General features: G+C 37.2%; 1 protein-coding gene across 2 annotated transcripts; it reads left to right on the top strand.

The window, feature by feature from the left end:
- The first annotated feature begins 585 nt into the window (after nucleotides 1–585).
- On the top strand, nucleotides 586–23993 carry Smu1 (SMU1 DNA replication regulator and spliceosomal factor). Of its 2 annotated transcripts, XM_077797896.1 has the most exons (13): nucleotides 599–688; nucleotides 2043–2110; nucleotides 4762–4972; nucleotides 7509–7661; nucleotides 9239–9349; nucleotides 12002–12130; nucleotides 13697–13816; nucleotides 16382–16498; nucleotides 17090–17217; nucleotides 18147–18273; nucleotides 20326–20493; nucleotides 22712–22864; nucleotides 23498–23993. In XM_077797896.1, exons 3-13 carry the CDS (start codon nucleotides 4778–4780, stop codon nucleotides 23594–23596), a joined length of 1500 nt encoding a protein of 499 aa, XP_077654022.1. In that variant the 5' UTR covers nucleotides 599–688; nucleotides 2043–2110; nucleotides 4762–4777; the 3' UTR covers nucleotides 23597–23993. The 2 variants fall into 2 exon arrangements, with proteins under 2 accessions (XP_077654021.1, XP_077654022.1); XM_077797895.1 differs by lacking the exon at nucleotides 2043–2110 and having other exon boundaries at nucleotides 586–688; nucleotides 23498–23992.
- The last annotated feature ends 1596 nt before the right edge of the window (nucleotides 23994–25589 follow it).

Raw genomic sequence — 25589 nt, 5'->3', positions numbered from 1 at the left:
CACAACATAGATTCATCATTGTTTTAAGCAGTTTTTAAAATATGCATCAATATTTTAAAAATAGTGTTTATTTATGAAATTCATTGATATCTCTACATTTTGTCATTATGGATTTAATAATGTATTATTTAAAGTTTATTAAAAGGAGTCTCAAATCTCTTTACACATTTGCTTAGTTTTCTAATAACTGTTCCACTGCGGTGCAACCCTTTTAAACTAAGTACTTAGTGGGAAATAAAATACGATAAGTAAGACGTGGGTATGCAAATCCTCAAACATCTCTTAGGTTGATTAAACTGTTTTGGTTTGTCCTTTTTTTTTTTTAACTCAAATCCTTCTAGGAATGCTGGTTAGTATTCTATTGGTTTAAGATGTAGTAATTTCCTAATCAGGTATTTTGAATTCAGTCCCATCTTTAATTCTAATCAATTAATTGCATTAAATGAAAGCAAAATTTCCCACCCAGAGCTTCTAAGCGGAAATCTTTGTCGACCAGAGGCCCCGCCCCCACGCACACCACGCCCCGCCTTCCGTTCATACCACCTCCAGGGCGGGCGTCCGACACCCAGCGGAAGTGACGTAAGGTAGCCGCCGGAGGTGTCGGTGTGTTGCGCGACTGGGTCTTGGAGTGGAGTGGGGCCTGCTGCTGGGAATTTACCACTATGTCGATCGAAATCGAGTCTTCGGAGTGAGTCCTGCTGTGGCTGATGTTCGCGGCGTGGCAGGGGCCGGGAAGTTAATGGTGGGAGTGGGGTGGAGGTTACTCATGGGGAGGAAAGCGAGGGACTAAGGAATGAAGGGCTGTTTCCTTAACCACAGAGAAGCTTCTTGGATACAGCTATCTCAGAGGTGGGCCCACAGGAAGGAAGCAACTAGACACACGAAGCCCAAAGCCCCACGGGAGGCGGCGCGGGGCCGAGAAAAGGCACACTTTGCAGACTTGGTTTTAATCTTTGCTTTTCTGTGCTTAACACTTACTTCCCAGTATTGGTGTTTGCTGCCTCCTTGCAACCCTTGGACTGTAAGGTGTCTATGGGCTTCTTTTCCTTGTAGTCCTAGTGCTTAGCACTCTCAATTACTGCTTTACAATGAATGAACAACTAGCTCTTTTTTATCAGATTCAGTCTGGCGCTGAATTTTGGTTTGTCTGCGAGTTCTGCATAGTCAAAAAGAAGAGACAGAATCTGGAGATTGGCCTAAACAATGATAGTTGGTGGGGGAGCGAGGCGGGGAAATGGTGAGTGACCGAAAGGGTGGACATTTCCAGGACTTCACCTTCCACCTGTCCTTGCCAAAACTTAAAAATTAAATTAGCAGACATAACATTTGTGTTCCGAGTGTAAAGGAGAGGATATATCCCGAAGACATGCATAGGCAGAAGGGAGTTTTTCATTCAATAAACATTAAAGTTTATTATGTTCAGTTCAAGATGCTGGAAGTACAGTAGTGAACAAAATAGACAAAAATCCCTGCCCTTATAGAATGCACATTTTGAATGGAGAAGGCAAACAATAGATGCAATAAGGTAACATAGTAGTAAATATTATGGAGAAAAATAAAGCAAAGAAGAATGATAAGGCGTGCTGGAGATTAAAACTAAGTCAGGGTAAGAGCTGGAAAGGACTGCATGCTTTTGGGCTTGAAAGATAGCTGTAACAGCCACTCTTCCAGCCTGGAGGACCCTGCTATAGCAGCACTGGCTGCTGCTTGTTCTTATAAAAAATACATACTGTTTAGTAAATACTTTCTGTGCTGAGCATACTATAACTAGTTTAGTCAATTCTTCTATCAACACTCCAAGACAGGCCTTTTTCTTAACAGATGAGGAAACAGGTCACAGTAAATGACAGAATTCTGATTAAAATCCCAGGCTATCTCCAAAACTTAGCTCTCTATTACACTGTGTTTGAAGGTAGTGAATTTGATTTCTGCAGTGGGAAGTATGAGGTCTTTGTGGGGAGGGGAAGAATGCAAAGTAGAAGTCAGTGGAGTTGTGCTAAGGAAGATAGTCCCATATTATAATATATATTTTTTCATATTAGAATATTGGAGGTGTAGCCCTGTGTACTTTGTGAAAGGGCCATGAGGGGAAAAAAAAAGACTTTTGCAGGTAACAGTACTTGGCTCATTTCTGCATGTGTTTTTTTTTAAAGCCTTTAAAAAAAAAAATATATATATATATATATATATATATATATATATAGTTTTAGTTGGACACGGTATCTTTATTTTATTTATTTATTTTTTATGTGACGCTGAGGAGCCAACCGAGCACCTTGCATGTGCTAGGTAAGCCCCTTACCGCTGAGTCACACCCCAGCCCCTCTGCCTGAGTTTTTAAAAAGAGGGTGTTTGCTTTTCCAAGAGGGATATATGCTCAAGAGCCATGCTGCCAATTTGGACCCTCATTTTTCCAGTTATTATCTCTGTTATTCAGTCAAATCCTCCAATGTAAATTGGGGATAATAGTGATATCTGTGTCAGAGGGTTGGGATATATATTTTTTATATTGTTACATTTTAAATATTTAGACTAGTGGGTTTCATTGTGGCATGCATATAGATAATACATGCATCTAACATAATTTTGGGGTGCTGGGATTATGCCTCAGTGCTAAAGTGCTTGCCTGGCATGTGTCAGGCACTGGGTTCGATCCTTAGCACCACATAAAAATGAATAAATAAAATAAAGATATTGTGTCTGTCTACAACTAAAAAATATTTTTAAGACAAAAATGTAATTTGACTAATTTCATTCCCCAGTACCTCTCTTTGTCATAGGGTTTTTTGAGAAGTAAATGAATATATCTAAAATGGTTTAGAGCAGTACCTGTTAGAGAGTAAATATATACTATTGGTTATTGTATTATTATTATTTATTTTCTGAGAAAGGGAATTGATTAAATTCCAATCTGAAGTCTTTACAGCCATTATTCTGGCCCTCTATACTAGTGCTGTCCAATACAGATACAGTGGGAGCCACATGCTTACTTTAAAGAAAGAGAAGGAAAACAATGTATCAACACTATTCAGTGATTCCCTCTACCCCTTGCTGGGGACCAAGCTATATTCCCTGCCCTTTAAAAATTTTTGTACTATAAGTAACTGTATTTAATTAAAAACAAATATAAAATACTTATAAGTTATTTCTGTCATATATTGGCAGTGATTATTTATTCTTTTTTTGGAGGTGGGGAGGGTTACCAGGATTGAGCCCAGGGGCTCTTAACCATGAGCCACATCCCCAGCCCCCCAACCCCCTTTTTGTATTTGTAGATGGACAGAATACCTTTTATTTGTTTATTTAAAAATATTTTTTTTGTAGTTGTGTATGGACAGCATACATTTATTTTATTTGTTTATCTTTATGTGGTGCTAAGGATGGGACCCAGTGCCTCACACATGCTAGGCAAGCACTCTGCCACTGAGCTATAGCCCCAGCCCCCTAACCCTTTTTATTTTGATACAGAGTCTCGCCAAGTTGTTTAGGGCCTCACTGAGTTGCTGAGGTTGGTTTTGAACTTGCGATCCTCCTGCCTCAGCCTCCCAAGGTTCTGGGATTATGGGTGTGTGCTATGGTGCCCACCTTCTTATTCTTTTAATATACAAAAATTGTCTTGGTCCTCTTTTTCTTGGGAAATTGGTTCCATGATGTTTTTATTTCACTTGTCTTGAAGATTTGATAATAAAAACTGTTATTTTTGCAAATGCGTAGCTTTATTTATACATACAGTATGACTGTACTTATTTGTGGTCCACAAATCCCTAGTAAGATAATTTTAGTTCATGATTTGTTTTGTTTGTCTTAATGTCAGTGGACCAAATCATCCTCTATAATCATTTAGATGATTTTCTATCTATGATTAACATAGGTTTAAAATATATCATGACGGGCTGGGGTTGTGGCTCAGCGGTAGAGTGCTTACTTAGCATGTGCGAGGACCTGGGTTCGATCCTGAGCACCACATAAAAATAAATAAAATAAAGATATTAAAAAAAATATATCATGAGGCCTAGCATGGTGGTACATGCTTGTAGACCCAGTGACTTGAGGCAGGAGGATTCTAGGTTTGAGTCCAGGCTGGGTACCTTAGCAATACTTTGTCTCAAAATAAAAAATGAAAAAGCTCTGGGAATGTAGCTTAGTGATTTGGTGCCTCTGGATTCAATCTCCAATACTAGAAAAAGAATTTTTTTTTTCACGAAAAGTGTGTAATAATTATATGATAAGAATTAATAAGACAGTGGGTTCTGACCTAGGAAATAAGAGTCACATTGATACCAACTCCCTTTTTGACTGTGAGACTTTTGGCAAATGATTTCTCTTCTTTGAATTCCAGTTCTCCTCACTTTAGGATGTGGGGCAGGGTTGGGGAGGGGTCCTTTGGAACTAAGATTCTGTGATTTTGTTTTTTTTGGTTTTGAGGATGAAACTCAGGTGTGCTCTACCACTGAGCTACATCTCTGGCCCTTTTTAAATTTTTTTCTTTTTGTATTATTTTGAGATAGGGTCTCGCTAAGTTGCCAAGGCTGACTTTGATCTTGAGGTCCTCTTGCCTTAGCCTCTTGAGTTGCTGCAACACAGGCATGTGCCACCACATTTAGCTGAATCTGCAATTTTTTGGAAATTTTATTCACATGATAAAGAGATCGAAAGTAGATAAAGGAGGACCGTTAAGTAGAGAAATAAGTTGGGGTAGGCTTTACTTTTTTGTTTCTGGTGAATGAGGATTCCTGAACTGAATGACTTGCTTTCTTTCAGTGTGATCCGTCTGATCATGCAGTACCTGAAGGAGAACAGTTTACATCGGGCATTGGCCACCTTACAGGAGGAGACTACTGTGTCTCTGAATACTGTGGACAGCATTGAGAGTTTTGTGGCTGACATTAACAGTGGTCATTGGGATACTGTTCTACAGGCTATACAGTCCTTGAAGTTGCCAGACAAAACCCTTATTGACCTTTATGAACAGGTAAGAGTGATGGTGCTGCTGATCCCCATGTATTGGTTTGTTGTGGGATGGCCCCCTGTCTTTCAAGTATAAGCATTCATTCCTTTAAACACTATAGGGCTATAACTACCTGTAAAACTTACACTTCAAGGCTTGACAGTGTCTTTCTTTCTTGAAAAACCCAAGATTTTCCCAAGTTGAAATTCTTCCCTTTTTTTGGTTTTGTTTGTGATACTTGTAATTGAATCTAGGGTCTCACATGTGCTAGGCAAACACTCTCACTGACCTATATACCTGTCCCTATAAATTTTTTTTTTTTTTTTTTTACATTTTGAGACAGAGACTCACTGCTTGCCTACTCGGCAGCTGAGATTATAGATGTGTGCCACTGTGCAATCTGAAATTATTTCTTAAGTTATCATTTAATGAATTATTAAATGAACTATTCTGATACCAACTGCTGTACTGTGGCTTAATTCTGTCACTAACACTTATAATTAACACAGACTCCATAAGTTAAATGCTGATTCTACAATTTTTTGGAAGTTTTTCTCACATGATAAAGAGATGGAAAGTTGATAAAGGAGGACCATTAAGTAGAGAAATAAGCTGGGGTAGGCTTTACTTTTAGGCTTCTGGAGAGTGAGAATTCCTGAACTGAATGACTTGCTTTCTTTCTTCCACAGGGTTGTCCTCAGTTCAGATACTAGCTACACTTCGGGGGTCTTCAGGCCACCCGCACTTTTGATGGAATGGCTATAAATTTGAGGGTTCTTTTGACATGGTCAGGCTTGATAATTCACTAGAACTAAGAAAAACTCTATACTTAATGATTATAGTTTTATCATTAAGGATATAGATAAGAAGCAGCTGAATGAAGAGACATACAGTGCAAAGTCTGAGGGGGTCCTGATTGTATAGCTTTTGAGCTATCCCTGTGGAATTGGGGCATACCACCAACCTGGCATGTCAGTGTGTTCACCAAGCAGGAGATTCCATTGAATTATTTATTGGGGCTTCACTATGTGGAAATGATTGATAATTAAGTCTCCAGCCCCAATTTTCAGTACCCCTTGTCTCCAGAGGTTGGGTGAGCTCAAAGTCTTAACCTTGTAGTTACATGGTTGGTCTTTCTGGTAACTGGTCCCTATCCTGAGCCACTGCCTTAGCATAAACTCCAATGTGATTCAAGAAGCCATGAGCTGGTGAGGTGGCGTACACCTGTGATCCCAGTGGCTTGGGAGGCTGAGGCAGGAGGATCTTGAGTTCAAAGCCAGCATGGTTCTGAGCAACTCAGTGAAACCCTGTCTCTAAATAAAATACAAAATAGGGCTGGGGATGTAGCTCAGTAGTAGTCGAGTGGCCCTGAATTCAATCCCTGGTACTGTCTCTTCCCGTGCCCCCCCAAAGGACCCTATGAGTAACAGAGATACTCCAGTCACTGGCAAAATGCCAAGGATTTTAAGCTAGGATCCTAGGACAAAAATCAAATTATTACATATTAAGAACACACAAGGGTTAGGGTTGCAGCTCAGTAGTGGAGCGCTTGCCTAGCATGTGTGAAGTTTGATCCTCAGCACCATGTAAAATAAAGGTATTATGTCCATCTGCCACCAAAAAAAAAAAGAAAATACACAAGCAGCTGGGTGTAGTGGTGCATGCCTTTAATCCCAAAGACTTGGGGGAGGCTGAGACAAGAGGTTTACAAGTTTGTTGCCAGCCACATTAATTTAGTGAGACCCTGTCTCAAAATAAAATAGGGCTGGGGATATAACTCGGTGATAAAGTACCCCTGGGTTCAATCCCTAGTACCAACAAACAAATCCCAAAACAAAAATGTACGCACACACACACACAAATCTTACAAAATAAGAATTGACAAGAAGGGAATAACCATTAGTTTTTTGTTGTGTAGGAAAACAGAAAAACAGAACAGAATGGATTTTCTGGAAATAAGATTATAGTATTGTTTGAAGTAAAAAATAGAATAATTGATTTGTTTCTTTATAATTCACATAAGTTCAGTAATTCCCCAAACAAAGTTTTAGTAACTGGAGAAAGTTTCTCTGGAGCCCATGGAGGTATTCCTACCTTTAGTTTGCTTTCTTTTCTTTTTTTATGGTACTTTTCTTTTTTCTGCCTCTGAGTTATATCCCGGAACTTTTTTATTTTGAGATGGTCTTGCTGAGTTGCCCAAGCTGGCCTTGACCTTGAAATGGTCATGCCTCAGCCTCCTGAATCACTGGGATTACAGGTATGCACCACAATAAACTTGCCCACCTTGATTTTTTTTTTTTTTTTTTTTAGTATATATACTATGAGCAAGAAGGCTGAGAAGAGATTAGCAGATAAAAATGAAAAGTGGAGTTTGAAGAATTGAAGTTGTTATTTATAGTTATTTTAATTGTCCACTAAAAACTACTAGTGAAAAGGAAAAGGGGCATTTCCCAGTATTGGATATCATTTGGGCAGGCTGTGTATGTGGGAGAAATTTAACTGGGGAATTGAAATATTTATAACAATGTGTTGAAATATCCATTTTCTTTCCATTATCCAGGTTGTTCTGGAATTGATAGAGCTCCGTGAATTGGGTGCTGCTAGGTCACTTCTGAGACAGACTGACCCCATGATCATGTTAAAACAAACACAGCCAGAGCGGTATATTCATCTGGAGAACCTCTTGGCAAGGTCTTATTTTGATCCTCGTGAGGTATGACTGTGGTAATGAAAATAAATTTATTAACTGAAAATATAAAATATGCAATAATGTGGTCTTTTATTTTTAATAATTTATTAGACACTTTGTGGTTTTGATTTAATTTTTGAGAATGATGCTTTTCTGTTTATATGTTGACTGAAAAATGTGCATATGTTAAAGAAAATAGTCCTGTTCAGTTTTCTGAGTATTTGAGGGTCTTTTCTGTATATACATCATCATTTTTGAGGATTGTGTGTTGGTTAGTAAAGAAACAACACAATTAGCCAGGTAAGGTGGTACATACCTGTAATTCCAGCTGCATAGGAGGCTGAGGCTAGAGGATTGCAAGTTCAAGTTGTCAACCACATCAACGTAGTGAGTTCCTGTCTCAAAATAAGAGTAAAAAGGCCCTGTTTCAAAATAAAAAACAAAAAGGTAGAGCACCTCTGGGTTCTATCCCCCATACATAAATAAATAAATTTTAAAAATGAATTTCATAAAAACACAAAAAAGGAGCAACAAATTTTGTTCTGATGTCATTTCCACATTAGCCCAAGTACTTATCTGGCCCTGAAATGCTGCCAGACTGATGGATGTTTACTGAACATTTGTGTCCCTTGCCCCTGACAGTTGCAGTTTATGTCTAGCCTCTTCCATTCTCAGAAAGCTTGTGCTTTTGCCTTTGAGCTGATTATGTCTATTTTTTTTTTTTTTTTGGCAGTGGTGATTGAATCTAGAAGTGCTTTACACTGAATGACATCCTCAGTCCCTTTATTTTTTATTTTGAGGTAGGCTCTTGCTGAGTTGCTTAGGTGCTCACTAAATTGCTGAGGCTGGCCTTGAACTTGTGATCCTCCTGCCTCAGCCACTCAGTTGCTGGGATTAAGGCATGCACCATCACACCCAGCATGATTATCTTATTCTTCTAAAACATATTTTATTTATGTAGGGATGTGTGTGACAAATACCCCTAACCTTCCACAGAGGATTGTCAAAAGGAAGAATTTAATAGGTACTGGATAATAGAAAATTAAAGTAAACTTACAGAAACCATGAGAATGAAAGAAAGGAGTTTTTTGATTACCAGGACAGAATTTATGTTAGGGAAGTGGTGAAATGCTTCTGAGCTAGGTGTTGTTAGATTAAAGTAAATTTCTAAAGAATATAAAAGAGGGCTGAGGGTATAGCTCGGCGGTAGAGTGCTTGCTTGACATATGCAAGGCCCTGGGTTCAATCCTATGTACTGAAAAAAAAAAAAAATTCTTGACCCTGAAAAGTTTTAAAAATTGTTAAAACATCTCTTGCTCTGACATGGTTTATCTGGACTCTTTTTTCAGAAATAACAGTGTGGATTATTTGACATCTTCAGTTCTCTTAGCTCAAACTTTTGAAATGCAAGTGGGCAAAATTGGGAAGCCATTAAAAAAAAAAAACAAACTAAATTGGTTTAATTAATTCTCTGTTTACCTGGGTAGTTTCTTTTCATGTTTCCCTCTTTGAATGTTTTTGCTTGTTTCTTTGTTTTAAATAAGCACATTAATGTCTTCTTGTTTCTTGGTAATAATGCCACCTCTTCTCCTTTTTTTTAGGCATATCCAGATGGAAGTAGCAAAGAGAAGAGAAGAGCAGCAATTGCCCAGGCCTTAGCTGGGGAAGTTAGTGTGGTGCCTCCATCTCGTCTCATGGCATTGCTGGGACAGGTAATTAAATACCCATGAAATTACTGTGAACTTCTCATACCGTTTCCTGTATGTAAGATATATGTCTGAGCTAAAGAAATCAGACACCATAAGAATTGGGCATTACTTGGCATTTGCAGGTAAATGGATGGAGTTGGAGAATATCATGCTAAGTGAAGTAAGCAATCCCAAAAAACCAAAGGCTGAATGTTCTCCCTGATTAGTGGATGCAGATCCATAATGGGGGTGTGGGGGGTGCATGGGAAGAATGGAAGAACTCTGATTGGGCAAAGGGGAGGGAACATGGGGGTAGGAATGAATGAGAATCATTACCCTAGGTAGGTACATGTATGACTGCACATATGGTGCAACTCTATATTGTATACTACCAGAGAAATGAGAAGCTGTGCTCCATTTGTGTGTCAGCAGCTGTGTTAGGCCACTTTTCCCCTTCCTGGGAGAGGCAATGTCATTTAGTGGTTAAGAACATAAACTCTGGGATGGGATAAAAAAATAAAAAGCTCTAGTGTCAGAATTCGTGTGACCATAGATTGAACATATTATCCTGTCTGGGATATCTTTGATGATTCTGTTGATCAATATGTCAAGATATCAGGTGCAAGTGAGAACTGTCCTGGGGAAATTGGAATAAATGGTCACTCTGGTTAGAATCCAAGCTCACTCACCAGCTATATGGTCTTGGTGAGTCACAGCTATTCTGATCTCATTCTTTGTGGTGGTGTAGTAAAGATTAAATGAGATAATGCTCTTGAAGTACTTCATATGTTGCCTGGCACCTAATAAATAGTAAATGGTAGCTGCTGTGATGATTTTTTTTTAATAGTAATAGTGGTATTTTTAACATTAAATATTAATGCATATTAACGTAGGATCTTTAGATCAGCCAGATGGTAATCATTGTTGAGGACTTATGGCTTATTAGCATTGTTGTTATTATAAAACGACCTAGAATAATAGATGTTTTACAAATAGCAAAGATCACCAGTGAATAGGGATAAAAATAGCTTCTTTGTGCTAAATCTGCATTTTGAAAGGACCAAAAATCTTATCACTTATATGTAGTGATTTTTTTTCTTTTTCGGATATGAGTATATGGTGCTGGGAATTGAATTCCAGACCTTGCCCATGCTAGGCAAGTACTTTGCCACTGAGCTACACCCCCTCCCTAGGTTTGTGCTGATTCTGAGGTTCAGAGTTAGGCTTCTTTTTTCCTCTTTAATTAATTGACACAAAAAATTATACATACTTATGGAGTAACTTGTGATATTTAGATACATGTATACATTGTATAATGTTCAAATCAGGGTAAACATATCTATCTCTTCAAGTACTTACTGTTTCTTTATGGTGAAAACATTTAAACTCCTAGCTTTTCTTTCTTTTCCTTTTTAAAATTTCTTCTTTTGTGATGCTGGGGATAGAATCCTAGGGCACTTGATCCCTGGAGCTATATCTGTAGCTCCCCAGCTGGTTTTTTTTTTTTTTTTTTTTTCATTTTTTTGAGATAGGGTTTTGCTAAGTGGCCAAGGCTAGTCTGACTTCAAACTTTGGATCCCTCTGCTTCAGTCCCCAAGACACTGGAATTATGGGTGTGTGCCACCACATCTGACTTTTTTTAAAAAAAATATTTATTTTTTAGTTATAGTGGGACATAATATACCTTTGTTTTATTTATTCATTTTTATGTGGTGCTGAGGATCAAACCCAGGGCCTTGCACGTGCTAGGCGAGTGCTCTACCACTGAGCCTCAACCCCCCCAGCCCCACACTTCTTATAGCATTTTTTTAAATATAGAGCAAATTACGGTTATTCATAGTCACCCATAGTTAATAGAACATGGGAACTTCTTGTGTCTAGGTTTTTTGGTGCTGGGGATCAAACCTGTGACTTTGAGCATGTAGGCAAACACTCTACCACTGAGCTGTATCCCTAGCCCTACATCAAGAGTCTTAACCATTCGTGTTCCGTTTTTTGGATTCAGAAATTTTTCTTCTAGAAATATACTCAGTGGGGAAATATACTCTGTCTTATATCCAGAGATGTTCAGTGCAGCATTATTTAGATGAGAAAAAAGTTGGAAGCAGGGCTGGGGTTGTGGCTCAGTGGTAGGGTGCTTGCCTCACATGTTTGAGGCACTGGGTTTGATCCTCAACACCACATTAAAAAACAAAGTTTTTTGGAAAGAAAACAAAGTTGGAAGCAGTGTAATATATTGATTAAGTAAACCCTGAAACATCCACTAGACAGGGTATCACACAAGGTATAACAATCCAATGATAGTTGTGTCATAGTGTGATCTGATGATAGCCGAAAACAAGAGAATATAAAATTAACTGTTGCTGTGTTTAAATATTTGGAACTTTGGGAAGTTTCTGTTTTCCCAGTTTTGTTTATAATAAAAGAGTTGCTCATGTAAGGAAAGTAGGTATTGAATTGATGGACTTGTTGGTTCTTAGAGTGCCCTCCCAGCCTGTGTTCTTAGACACACTGAAAAGCACAGTTTTTGTTGTGTTTGGATGGCCAAAGACTGCTGGGGTCTGAAAGACTCAGTTTCCTCTGGACCTCATCACAACAGGCTTGGTTTTTATCTGAGCTTTCATGCCCAGACTTTAAAAGCACCTAAGTGGATTGCTGAACTTTCTTTTTTCATAGGCACTAAAGTGGCAGCAGCACCAGGGGTTGCTTCCTCCTGGTATGACTATAGATTTGTTTCGAGGCAAAGCAGCTGTCAAAGATGTGGAAGAGGAAAAGTTTCCTACACAGCTGAGCAGGCATATTAAGGTAAGATCTTTAGATCAGCCAGATGGTAATCATTTGTAGAGTACTTATGGGCTCAGCTAAACCCTATGTCAGGAGCTTGGTACTGGGGAGGTGAACTCAATCTTCTACTCTGACAGCAGTCAAGTTTACTTTTCATGTTCACTGAGGTACTGCTTTGTCTTAGTAGCGGCATAGTTCAGAAGTGTAACCAAGTGGACATATTGGTATATTATTTGACATCTGGCCCATCATCTGCCTTTGCATTTCTTCTCATGAAACCTGCATTTGGAAGAATGGTTAATTCCTCGTTTAAGCCTGGGACAAACTGAACTTTCTTTTTTTTTTTTTTTTAACGAGAGAGTGAGAGAGGAGAGCGAGAGAGAGAGAATTTTTAATATTTATTTTTTAGTTCTCGGCGGACACAACATCTTTGTTGGCCTGTGGTGCTGAGGATCGAACCCGGGCCGCACACATGCCAGGCGAGCGCGCTACCGCTTGAGCCACATCCCCAGCCCTGAACTTTCTATATACTTGTCTTATTAAATATTTGTGTTTTTGCCTGGTGCCTGTCAGGCAAAGTGCCAGTTGTGGGGTTATAAAGTGGGCTTATGTCTAATTCTGATTCTTTAGTGTGTGTGTGTGTGTGGTGCTGGGGATTGAACTCCAGGCCTCATACATAATGGGCAAGTGCTCTAACATTGATCTTCATCTGAGTCCTTATTTTAAAATTTTAATCTGGTACTTTTCTAGGAAAGAGCATAATCAAGTAATTGCTGCAGTTCCCAGAATTATGAATATATGTTACCTTAGCATTTCCTTTATATTACATTTTCTCTCTGGGTTTTTACTCAAATGAAATTGATTTAAAAATATTTTATATTCTTCAAATCTTTCACTTTGGTTTAGCATTTTGAATTTGTCTTTTCTGGATTATATGTTCTAATTTATATGTAGCATATTTTTGAGGAGCACCTTTATCTAACTTGGCTGAAACCTTCAGACAAATATAAATCCATTATAATTATGCCTCTAGATCAAGGTTTTCTGGTATAAATATTTTATTTTTGGCATTGAAAATGAAATCTACATTAGAGCTTTTCTCTGTTCTTCCCATCTGTTTAATGTTCTATAATTAGTCCTCAATTTGATGAGAAACACATTATCACATTATTAAATGAAGGTTATGAAACAGTGATGGGAAGTTTGTTTGCAAAGTAGTATAGGAAAATATGTTTTTTTATTTTGGAAATAAGAGGTTTTTCTCCAGATGCACAGGAACATATTAGGTCATAGTAAGTTGAATGTGAGAGATATACTAAAGAAGCTGATCTAGCAAAAACTATGGTCTGAATTAACAAGATTATTTGTTCTAAATACCCTGTTAAAATAGTTTTTTTTTCCTTTTTCTTTCAAAATAACAATCTCATAATTAGAAACCTATCTATCAGCTCCCTCTGTTCAGGTATAGATACTTCCCTGTAGTATTCCATAATATGGACCAGCTATGATTATATGTAAGGTTAAAATGGAAATTGTTTTTTAAGTTCACTAGATAAAAATGCATGTTTTATGTTTCATTTGAAACAGTTTGGTCAGAAATCACATGTGGAGTGTGCTCGATTTTCTCCAGATGGTCAGTATCTGGTCACTGGGTCTGTTGATGGATTCATTGAAGTATGGAACTTTACTACCGGAAAAATCAGGAAGGTAAAGTATTTTAAATATGAAAACTAATTTTCCCAGTTGAAGAATTACTGATTTTGAATTATCTATGCCTTATTTCTAATTATCTATGTGTTTTTCCTCAGGCTGATTATTTTCTTTTTCTTTCTTTCTTTTTTTTTTTTTAAATATTTATTTACTTGTAAATGAAAACACGGTATCTTTATTTATTTTTGTGTGGTGCTGAGGATTGAACCCAGTGTCTCACACATGTGAGGCAAGTGCTTTACCACTGAGTTACAGCCCAGACTGATTATTTCTAAGGCATAGATTATTTGAAGAAGGTTCTGTATGTAATGCATGTGTAGTACTTTAGTGATTTAAAATCCTTTTGAAGTTTTTTTGCTTTTGTTTTTGTAGTGCTTGGGGATTAAACCTAGGACCTCAAACCTGCTAGGCAATTACTATACCACTGAGCTATATCCCCAGCCCTTATTCTTTTGATACAAGTTCTTGCTAAATTGCTAGGCTGGCCTGGAACTTGCAGTTGTCCTCCCTTAGCCTCCCTAGTAGCTGGGATTACAAGCCACACAGTAATTTTAATTAAACTGTAAATTTAATAACAAAAGTGAGGACCTGTGTTAGCTATAGTTGCTTACCTATTATTTTTATAATTTTTATATAGACATTTATATAAAAATGTGTGTGTGTGTGTGTGTGTGTATATATATATGTAAAATTATTATTTTTGCTATGCTAAGAATTTAACCTAGGGCTTCATACATGGTAGGCAAGCACTCTACCACTAAATGACATCCCCAGCCCAAAACTTTATGTTAAATGCGTAACATGTTCATCTGATAACACATTCAAAAAACAGAATAAGTTTATTTAAGAGTTTTATTTCCATCCATGCCCCTTAACCAGTCAGTTTTCTTTGGACCAGGCAGGGTTTCCAGTTTCTGGCGTAACCTTCCCAGAATATTCTATATTTGTGCAAGCAGTTACTTACTATATTTCCTTTTCCATTTTTAAAAAATACAGATGGTAGGATATATATGTATACTGTGTTATGCCTCTTACTTTTCCCTTTATAGTATATCTTGCAGATAATTGCTGGTATTATATTTCATTGCATGGATTGAACCATATTTAAGATTGTTTTCAGTTTAACATAATATTTTTAAAAATATTTTTTGATGTGATTTTTTAAAAATATACCTTTATTTATTTATTTATTTGGTGCTGAGGATCGAACCCAGTGCCTCGCATATGCTAGGCAGCACTCTACCACTGAGCCACAACCCAGCCCCAATTTAATGTAATTCTATTTCTCTTATTATGAATCAACATGGTTTTACATGTGAAAAGCTACCAGTGTTTCTTATTCTGTGAAGTCTGTTAATATCCTTTGCTCATTTTTCTGTTGGACATTTTTAAAATTGATTTGTAGGAGCCTTGGGTATCGAGGAACTCAGAATATGCATTGCAAAGATTTTGGCTTTATATTTTAATTTTGCTTATGGTTTTGTTTTACAGATGAAACTTTTCCATCTTTTCTCCTACAATTTCTTCTAGTATTTTTATGATTTATATTTAGTGTTTGACTCATTGGAGGAATTTGTTAAGGATAAAATTGGTATAGATCCAACTTAATGTTTTTTTCAAATAGCTATTTATTGACTTTTATCCATTGATTTATTTTATTTTATTAATAGTTATTTTTTAGAAGTAGTTGGACACAATACCTTTATTTTGTTTATTTATTTTTATGTGGCACTGAGGATCAAACCCAAGGCCTCACACATGCTAGATGAGCACTCTACCGCTGAGCCACAATCCCAACCCCTATCCATTGATTTAAAACGTAATCTTTAACATAGACTTCTAAGTTCTACTCCACAGGTAGTGGATTTGTGAGTGATTTTCACTTTGTACTTTACACAGTAGTTTGCCTTTTTTTTTTTTTTTTTCATGAAGCAGTCTTACTTTATAGTTAGTTAGAAAAAACAGCAACAAAAAAAGGATATTTCTGTTGAACAATAAAATATGATAAAAGAAGCATCACAAATAACAAAGTCAGCAAATGGTTTTAGGAAAAGGAGTTGACACTTTGGAGGAAAATATTAGTTTTCTTTTTCATGTCATTACTCAAAGTAGTAGATTCAGGTTTATTAATGATGTAAAATATGAAACTATAGAGTAATTTTGCCTTGAAAAGATTAGTAAACAGACTAGGGTATTTTGTTGGCTTTTTTTTTTTTTTAAGAGAGTGGAGGGTCTTGCTATGTTTCAGGCTGATGTAGAACTCCTCGGCTCAAGCAGTCCTCCTGCCTCAGCTTCCTGAGTAGCTGGGACTACAGATGTGTACCACCAAACCTGGCTTATGTTGGCATTTTTTACAGTATTAGTTTGTATTATGTAAAACTATTTATTCCTGGCAGTATCAGTTGTTCATTAGAAATGCACACACAGCACTGTTGTCTGCTTTGGATGATTAGAGTGGATGCATTTCATTTTCCTGTTTCTAGTGAGTTTCTAGAGTCCCAGGTCTACTGGGATCGTGGCTTCTGTGTTATTTTGATAACTACTATCTATCATTTCCCTTAGGATCTTAAGTACCAGGCCCAAGATAATTTCATGATGATGGATGATGCTGTTCTCTGCATGTGTTTCAGTAGAGATACAGAAATGTTAGCAACCGGAGCCCAAGATGGAAAAATCAAGGTATGGATTAGTGACACAAGCTTTTTTGAGACTTTTGTAATGGGGTAATGCTCTACACATTATATTCAGCAACTTATACAGCATTAACTTTATGCTAATCACTGTATTTTTTGTTTAATCCTAATAATAACTCTTCTTGGGGTGGTTCAGTGCTTAAGGTCACACAGTAGATGAGTGATAGCTTTAGGACTTTAGTCCTAATCTGTTCATGCCTTTCGGTCATACCACTCTATTTTACTGTATATGATATATTGTATTTGATTTTTTCTAGTGGATGATGGATAGCCAGTTAGCTGTGGTTTGTATTTAATTGCTAGTAATACACCCTGTCCTAGATAAAAATACAGAAATGATCTCTACTAAGTGGATTTAGAGTCTAAATTTTTGTTTAAATAATTTATAAGGAGAGAGTTTCAAGTTACAAAGGATTCAGTTATCATTGTATTACAAAAGCCAAACATATCATATTCAGCTATTGGCATGCATTTTTAATGTTGTTTTAGTACATTAGTGAACATTGCATCTTGCTTGGCTCTGTGGGCTATGATGGGGTATTATTTACAACTTTTTTTATTCTTTTTTAAAATAAAGGTCTGGAAGATTCAGAGTGGACAGTGTTTAAGGAGATTTGAAAGGGCACACAGTAAAGGTGTTACTTGTCTGAGTTTTTCTAAGGATAGCAGTCAAATCCTTAGTGCCTCTTTTGACCAGACAATTAGGTAAGTAAGAATCCCAAAACTACCTTTGCTTTGGTTTGATGTGATGAGGTTCCAGAGGAGACTTCATTAGTATGGGATGATAGGGAAAGTTAGGGCATGAGAGCCTTCTTTTGCCCAAAATACAGGTAACATAATAGTATTCATAGTAGTATTCTTCTGTCAATTTGAGTTCTTCCCTTCAATCCCCAGAAGAGAGTTTTGAAAGGGTTTCTAAGGAGAGTGTTTGACTTTTTTTTAATAACACAGAAGCCAAGACCCAAGTGGACCTCGGTCTCTAGAAACTCACTAGAAACAGGAAAATGAAATGCATCCACTCTAATCCTCCAAAGCAGATAACAGTGCTGTGTGTGCATTTCTAATGAACAACTGATACTGCCGGGAAAAAATAATTTTACACAATACAAACTAATATTGTAAAAAATGCCAACATAAGCCAGGTTTGGTGGTACAAATCTGTAGTCCCAGGAAGCTGAGGCAGCAGGACTGTTTGAGCCCAGGAATTCTACATCAGCCTGGAACATAGCAAGACCCTCTACTCTTTGAGGGGGAAGAAAAAAAAAAAAGCTACTCTAAGGGTGTTTCATGTTTCTCAAAGTGTGGTCTGTGGACCCACCTGCATCATCACTTTAGTGAGCCAAGGCCTGTTACAAATAGATTCCTGGGACCCGAGTTTTTAGAGGTCTAACCCTGAACAGAAGCTTGTGGTATCATTACATTTTCCCCTAGTCTCTCTGTGTAATTTGTTTTGGTTTTGTTTCATGGTTTGAGTTCATGAAAATTATACCATATACATAGTTATATAGCTCTCTTTCTTCACTTAATATTATAAGTTTCTATAATTCATCTGAAATGCATTCAACACTTACTTGGTCCCAACCGTAAAATATAGAATATTAATTTTTCTTTACATTTTCTTTTATTGGTGATAGAATTCATGGTTTAAAGTCTGGGAAAACCCTGAAGGAATTTCGTGGCCATTCCTCCTTTGTTAATGAAGCAACATTTACACAAGATGGACATTATATTATTAGTGCATCCTCTGATGGCACTGTAAAGGTTAAGTATTTGCTACTGGTTCATTTTGTGATGTTATAATTTGTTTATTTTTAAAAATCTTTGTCCTTTGAGAAGATTGCAGTGGTGATAATGTTGATGATGGTAGAGTAAATCTCTTTACTAGCTGTTTTAGTCAGAACCACAGTTGAGTCTGAGCCAGGAGTAATGTTCTGTGGGTAATCCTTATTGGCATGAGGAGCCTAAATCTCTTATCTATAGTCCAAACAGATTTTATCATATGTAGAGAAAGAGGAAATATGTGGACTTGCGTGGTTTTGCATTCACAGGTACAGCTGTTGAATCTGTCATGCTGTAATATGGCCCATCCCTACCATTCAAATGCACAAGACTCAGTAGCCAAATGTATAGATTGCTTTTTGTTACACAGCTTTATCCTACACCAGGCCACCATTTAGTATCTCCCTTACAGCATTTTTAGAGGACTAGGGGAGGTATAGAGTAGAGCTAAACTCCCTCTTACATACTTATCCACTGCTGTTAGCTCTCAGCTGAAAGTAATCGAGCTCTAGTATCTTAAAAGATTTAAAGAGATGGCCTTTTTTACAGGAAAAGATGAAAAACTGAAGTAGAAAATTGTCTAGAGATTTGAGATACTCCTTTATATTCTGGACTTACTGCTCTTAAATTGCCTTATATAAGTGAGTGCTTTGTTGGTAGAAGATCTAGACATTTTAACAAAAGCACTTATATGTCGGACTACCTTCTGAAATAGTTTGTTCTTATTTGAGAATTGAACAAGAGACTTGAAGATAGGTCTACTCTCCCTTGGGATGGATGGGGAAACATACAACTCTCAGTGCTTTAGTTATGGGATTTGCCCCCTTTGTGCTCTGCTTATGGGCTTCACAATTTGTAAATGCCATTGTTAGGTGGCTTTTCTAGGCCTCTTTGTTTTGTGGTCTTTCCTCTTAGTTCAGTAGTGATTGGGGTAAAGCATTTCATTGACTTTTTGAACAGAAAAGCCTCAGAACTCTTGCTCCCTTAATTGTTCATTTTTGCTTTAGGCATCTGGGCTTCAGAGAGAAGACTGGGGCAAGTCTAGGGGGAGCAACTAGGGGGACTATGTCCTTCTGTTTTGGATATTATTAAACAGCTGTGTTGTGCCACACTCTGTGTTAGTCACAGAGGAAGCATGACACAAAATGTGCTTTAGAGGCTTTTATACCTCATTAAGTGAATGATATTGGGACAGTGCCATGCATTCTTGGCACTCCTGTAAGCACATTGCAGATTTCTGGGTTGTCCGATTTAACTCCTTCAGTTCTTAAGAGCCTGAAAGGACAAGGTAAAACCTTGTTGGCTGAGTGGCTCCCTCTCCATGGATCTGTGTGTTTTCTAACATTGTGACTTTTGTTTGGTCATTCTCAATACAAGCTATGTGTTAGAATCATTTTTTGAAACTTGAAAATTATTTCCTTCCCTCAGTGTTGATACATAGCATCCCAGACCTACTGTGAGTTTTGGGATAGGATCCCAAGCTCATGATCCCCTTTGTTTTATTTATTTATATATAATATACATATATATAATTTTTAAAAAAATTGTAGTCGGACACAATACGCTTTATTTATTTAGTTAGTTTTATGTGGTGCTAAGGATCCAATCTTGTGCCTCACATGTGCTAGGTAAGCGCTCTACCGCTGAGCCACAATCCCAGTCCATCCCCTTTGGGTTTTGATATCCGAAGGTAGCTTCTGGTTGTTTATGACATAGCAGTGTTGATACATAGCATAAATTCAAAAATACGTGGCTCTGTTAGCTAAGAAAAATTTGTAAGGAAAGATCATTAGTCGGGGTTTTTTATAACTTAATTTGTAACTCTCATTTTGTTTATGCCAGTTGATTAACAAAGATGAGTGCTTACTGTATATGTGGTATTGCTGGATATTTGGATAAAAATCATAAGAAACATTTTCTTAGTGAATTTTACTCACTTTTAGAACATAATTCTTGATTTTGTAAGCCATAAAACTTTAGAAATTCTTATACTAAAAAAATGTTTATGCTTTAATTTAAATTTTTGTGTGGTAGATCTGGAATATGAAGACTACAGAATGTTCAAATACCTTTAAATCCTTGGGAAGCACTGCAGGGACAGACATTACTGTCAACAGTGTGATCCTGCTTCCTAAAAATCCAGAGCATTTTGTGGTATGCAACAGATCAAACACAGTGGTCATCATGAACATGCAAGGGCAGGTGAGTACTCCGAAAGTACCTGTGCACAGAACTCAGTTCTGGCCCTCCCCATAACCAAATAAGGGCTCACCACTTGATAAACCATATAAGGGGTATTTATTTTTCAGACACTTAAACTATGGCTCTACAGAATTTCTCTGGTGTTTCAAAAATTATTTCCTTCCCTCAGGGTATTTGCATATTATGCTGTTTCTTTTTCTTCCTTTGGATAAATGAATCTTTGATCTTTCTTTAAGCCTCATTTAGAATGTCAAGGAAGACTAAGATAACAATCTTTGTCTCCATTAGGGAGATGCAGTGTGGTGTGGATTACCAACTCAGGACATTTCCTAGCTACCACATGAGCTAAAGTGGAACACCAATACCAAGAGAAAGACAACAGTGTTCTCCTATTTTTTATTTCCAACCAGGACACCTATGAGGTTCTAAAGGAATCTCACTTTTTGTGGACTATGAGGTAGCATTATGGGCATTAGATACATCAAGGTTACTTTTTCAGTTACTTTTTGTGGAGAGTGCAATATCTGTGTCTAGATTCATGGTTTTGCGTGTATTTAGTTGTTCCGGTACCACTTGTTGAAAAGGCTATCATGCATGGTGACACATGCCTATATAGTCTCAGTGATGTGGGAAGCTGAGGCAGGAGGATCATAAGTTTAAGATCAGCTTTAGCAATTTAGCAAGACCCTCAGCAACTTAAAATTAAAAGGGATGTAGCTCAGTGGTAAAAGCATCCATGGATTCAGTCCCTAGTACCAAAAAAAGATCTTTTCTCCTTTTTCATAAAGGAGCTTTTGTGCCTTTCTGAAAAATCATTAAACTGTATTTATGTGACCCTACTTCTGGACTTTGATCTGTTCCATTGATCTATTTTTCTATTCTGTTGTCAGTGCCATACTGTTTTGATAACTGAAGCTTTATAATAAGTCTTGAGGTTGGGTAGTGCCAGTCAACTTTGTTCTCCTCCTTCAATACTGAATTGGGCTATTCTGGATCTTTTGACTATTCCATTTAAACTTTAAAATCGGTTTCTCATTATCTACAATAATTTGCTGGGATTTTGATTGGGATTGTATTGAATTTATATATTAAGTTGGAAAGATATCTTGACCATATTATATTCCTATTCATGGAATATTTATGTTTAGTTCTTTGATATCTTTCATCAGTCTTATAGTTATCCTCATATAATCATGTGTATTTTTTTTTTTTTTTTTAGTATTTTTTAGTTGTCAGTGGATCTTTTATTTATTTATATGCAGTGCTAAGGGTTGAACCCAGGGCCTCACACATGCCAGGCAAGCACTCTACCACTGAGCCACGACTCCAGCTCACTGCATTTTGTTTTATATCTAAGTATTTCCTATTTTTGTTTTTGGTGCTAATATAAATGGTATTGTATAAGTTCAACCCTAACTAACGCCCTGGCAACCACTAACCTGTTTTTATTACAATGTATTTTGCATATGGTACATAAATAAAATCACAGTATATACTTAGGTTTTTGAGATTGGTTTCTCTTTTGAAATTGATTTATGATTTTAATGTTGCAGAACATAGACTAAGCAAAGTGTTGGAGACAGTTCCATCCTGCATGCGGAAAGCAACACATTTTGTTAGAGGATTTTGGAGAACATAAGTCTAAAGCATTGAGAACTAGTGTTATACTGATTTTTAAAATTGTTCTGTGGTAATGAATTTGCTTCAGGGTAATGTGGTCAGTAGGGGGATCTGTGACATGACTGTATAAATTTGAAGTTCATGTTTGTCACTTACTTTATAGGTAGCTTATCCAATGAATATTTCCCAGGTAAGAAGATTTAGCACATGATGAATAGAATTGGAGCTCTAATTATAAATGATGGTATACCAAGGGGCAAACTAATAATGTAAAAATGTTAGTTTAGTTTTGTCATATTTAGTGCCATTGTGATGGCACACGTCTATAATCCCAACTACTCAGGAGGCTAAGGCAGGAGGATTAAAAGTTTGAGGGCAGCCTCTGCAATTTGGTAGGACTTGTTGTCTCAAACAAGTAAAAGACTGAAGATATAGCTCACTGATATAGCTAGAGTGTCCCTGGACACAATCCCCAGAACTGTAAGTTATTTCAGAATGTCATTTAAAAAATGTTTAGAATGCTATCCATGGGTGAGCTGCTGCTGATTTAATGTTTTTCTTTTCATTGTTGTCTTTTTGGGATATGTGTGTGCTCTAGATTGTCAGAAGCTTCAGCTCTGGTAAAAGAGAAGGTGGTGACTTTGTTTGCTGTGCCCTCTCTCCCCGTGGTGAATGGATCTACTGTGTGGGGGAGGACTTTGTGCTGTACTGTTTTAGCACAGTGACTGGCAAACTGGAGAGAACCTTGACAGTGAGTATTACTCAATCAGAAGAAATTATGATAACCTTGTCTTTCTAAACTTAGACGTACACACCATTTCCATACTCTGCTATCATTGTGAACCTCAGTATAAAAAATGTAATGGGGGCATTTTTACACTAAGTAAAATTAAACAACTATAAATGTGTGGCATTGCCCCTTTTATCAAGTCAAGTCATTCCTTTAGTGACAACCCTGCCTCGCCCCCCAAACTTCAGGTGGAGAGAATGAGAGCATACAAAGAGAAGAAGAGGTATACACTTGTCTAGCCAAATAGTTTTTTCTTGTGGAACCCTTTTGAAGGCACATTATTTGTGTATTATATTAATTAAATTGATTAGGAAGTTTTTGAAATTTCTAACTCTCATGATATTAAAGTCAGTACAAAAAGTAATGCCAGTTACTGTAACAGTCTTCAAATCTCAGGGGCTTAACATAATAAAAGTTTATTATAACACAATGTAATGTGAGTTGGATAGCTCTTCTCTGTCTTCCAGCTATGCCATTTGCAATATGTGGTTTCTCAGGATCACTCTTCCATCCCACCCACTCCAGCTCTAGAAGCCTGTAAAGAGTGATTTGTTAAGAGATCTGCATACCCTAATCTGCTTTAACTTGTTCCAGGTTCACGAGAAGGATGTGATTGGTATTGCACATCACCCTCATCAGAACCTGATTGCTACCTATAGTGAAGATGGACTCCTAAAGCTCTGGAAACCCTAATTCAGCTTTTCAGAAACTAGCTTGAAAGCATGTTTAAGTGAGGATGTATTCATGTGTTGCTCTTTTGCTTCTTTAGGCCAGCTTTTCTAAGCAAAGAAATTGTCTGAGTTAGCCATGGAAATAATTTTGTGAAAATTCTTGCCGAAGTAGCAGTTACCCTTTCTAAAAAATATTTTTAAGGTATTAGTTTATCTGCTTCTAACTGGGGCATTCACTTAATGTTTTCATTTATCTTCTTTCTGGAGAGTGAAAATGATATTTCTAGGAAAAAAAATGTACTCCTTTGATTATTTGAAATGCTGATTAAAATGTGCCCCTCCCATCTTAAAACTTGTAAATAAGTATCCCCATATTCAATAGCTTTTTTTTTTTTTAAAGATGTTAATAAACTTTACACCTTTCTGGAGATCTTGTAAATAAGTGCTCATGTACTTAACATATTTACTTAGGATCAAAAGGTGGGGGTGGGTGTCAGGGTGGGAAAAAATAATTATTGAATCTCAAGTCCGGCATGTTCTTGGGATAGGAGGATAGACTGGTCTGAGTGAGAAAGGTCAGTTGATGGCATAAGGTCTCAGTTTAGTTATGTTTTCATCTGCCCCTTCTTGGCTGGCCTTCTTAAACATTCAGACCAACTCTAGGGAATATTGTCTCCATCTTCTGGATGGAGCTAGCTGCAGGATCAGTTATGAGAATTCAAAGTCTTGTCATCTCTTTTTTGTGGAGGAAGGTCTAGCATTGAAAATGTGCTGTTGTTTTTAAGAAAACCTAAGATCTAAGACTTACAGAAATCTCTTGCAATGTGCATCTTTACCAGTTAGCTAAAGTAATGCATTTACTCTTGAAAAAACAATTTTACATATGGATACCTTTTTTGTTTCAACAAATATAGGAAACTTCATACATCACAAGTGCCATATATCTGTGCTAGGCACTTTCAAGAATGTGAAATCTTGTTTCTGTAGGCCTTCTATGCTCCCTTTTAATGTTAGCATTTTTTTCTTTTTTTTGGTACTAGAGACTGAACCCAGGTTTACCATTTCCAGCCTTTTAAATTTTTTTTTTTTTTCCTGGCATTCAAACCACTGAGCCACATCCCCAGCCCTATTTTGTATTTTATTTAGAGACAGGGTCTGAATTGCCTCACCATTGCTTAGGCTGGCTTTGAACCTACAATCTGTCTCAAGCCTCTCAAGCTGCTGAGATAACAGACTTATGCCACTTCACTTAGCTGTCTTCAGTACTGGGGATTGAATCCAGGAGTACCCTTCCTGAGTTACATTACCAGCCCCTGGACTTGAACTTGTGATCCTCTTGCCCTGATCAGCCTCCCCAGTAGCTGGGATTTAAGTATGTGCCACTGCACTTGACTTCTTATTTAAATACTACTGGGACTGAACCCGGGGCAAATGCTAGATAAATGCTCTACCACTGAGCTACATCCTCAGCCCTTTAGTTTACCTTTAATTGTTACTTGAAATGCAGCTTGATCTGTGCCTGGCATGTAATGCTCAATATTGGCTGAATTCGGCACAGCATTAAGAAATCTCTCACATTCTGTAACTATTTCCCTTTTGCCAAAAAACCCTGCAGCTTTTGTCCAAGATGTCATTTGATATTATTTTGACATTTAAAAATGCTAGTTGAAAACCAGGTATAGGGAGACAATTCCAGTGAGTCTGGAAACTGAAGTGGGATCATAAGTAAGTTTGGGGTTAGCCTGGGCAAATTAGCCAGACTGTCTCAAAAAGAAAAGAGGTGGGGAAGGGGTTAGGAACGTAACTCCTCCCTGGTTCAGTCCCCCAGTACTGGGGAAAAAAAATGCTGGTGGGAGTTGAATGTAGCCATTAGTTTAAGAATTCTCATGTCATTCCAGTTAAGCCTTTTACTTAAAAAAGTTTAAATTGGGACATGAAAACAACTTATGCTCAAAATTCTTTACAAAAACTTTCCTTTGAAAAGTTAGGTTTTTGATTTAGTCCTTGACTCCACA

Source organism: Urocitellus parryii, chromosome 4, assembly GCF_045843805.1.
Source record: "Urocitellus parryii isolate mUroPar1 chromosome 4, mUroPar1.hap1, whole genome shotgun sequence".
Taxonomy (NCBI): domain Eukaryota; kingdom Metazoa; phylum Chordata; class Mammalia; order Rodentia; family Sciuridae; genus Urocitellus; species Urocitellus parryii.
The sequence above is the reverse complement of the archived record's forward strand: the minus strand, read 5'-3'. Positions and strand labels throughout refer to the sequence as shown.

Coding starts and splice junctions, on each gene's coding strand:
- Smu1 (XM_077797895.1), top strand. CDS start 663: ATGTCGATCGAAATCGAGTCTTCGGA. Junction 689..4,761: donor ATCGAAATCGAGTCTTCGGA/GTGAGTCCTGCT, acceptor GCTTTCTTTCAG/TGTGATCCGTCTGATCATGC. Junction 9,350..12,001: donor TCATGGCATTGCTGGGACAG/GTAATTAAATAC, acceptor CTTTTTTCATAG/GCACTAAAGTGGCAGCAGCA.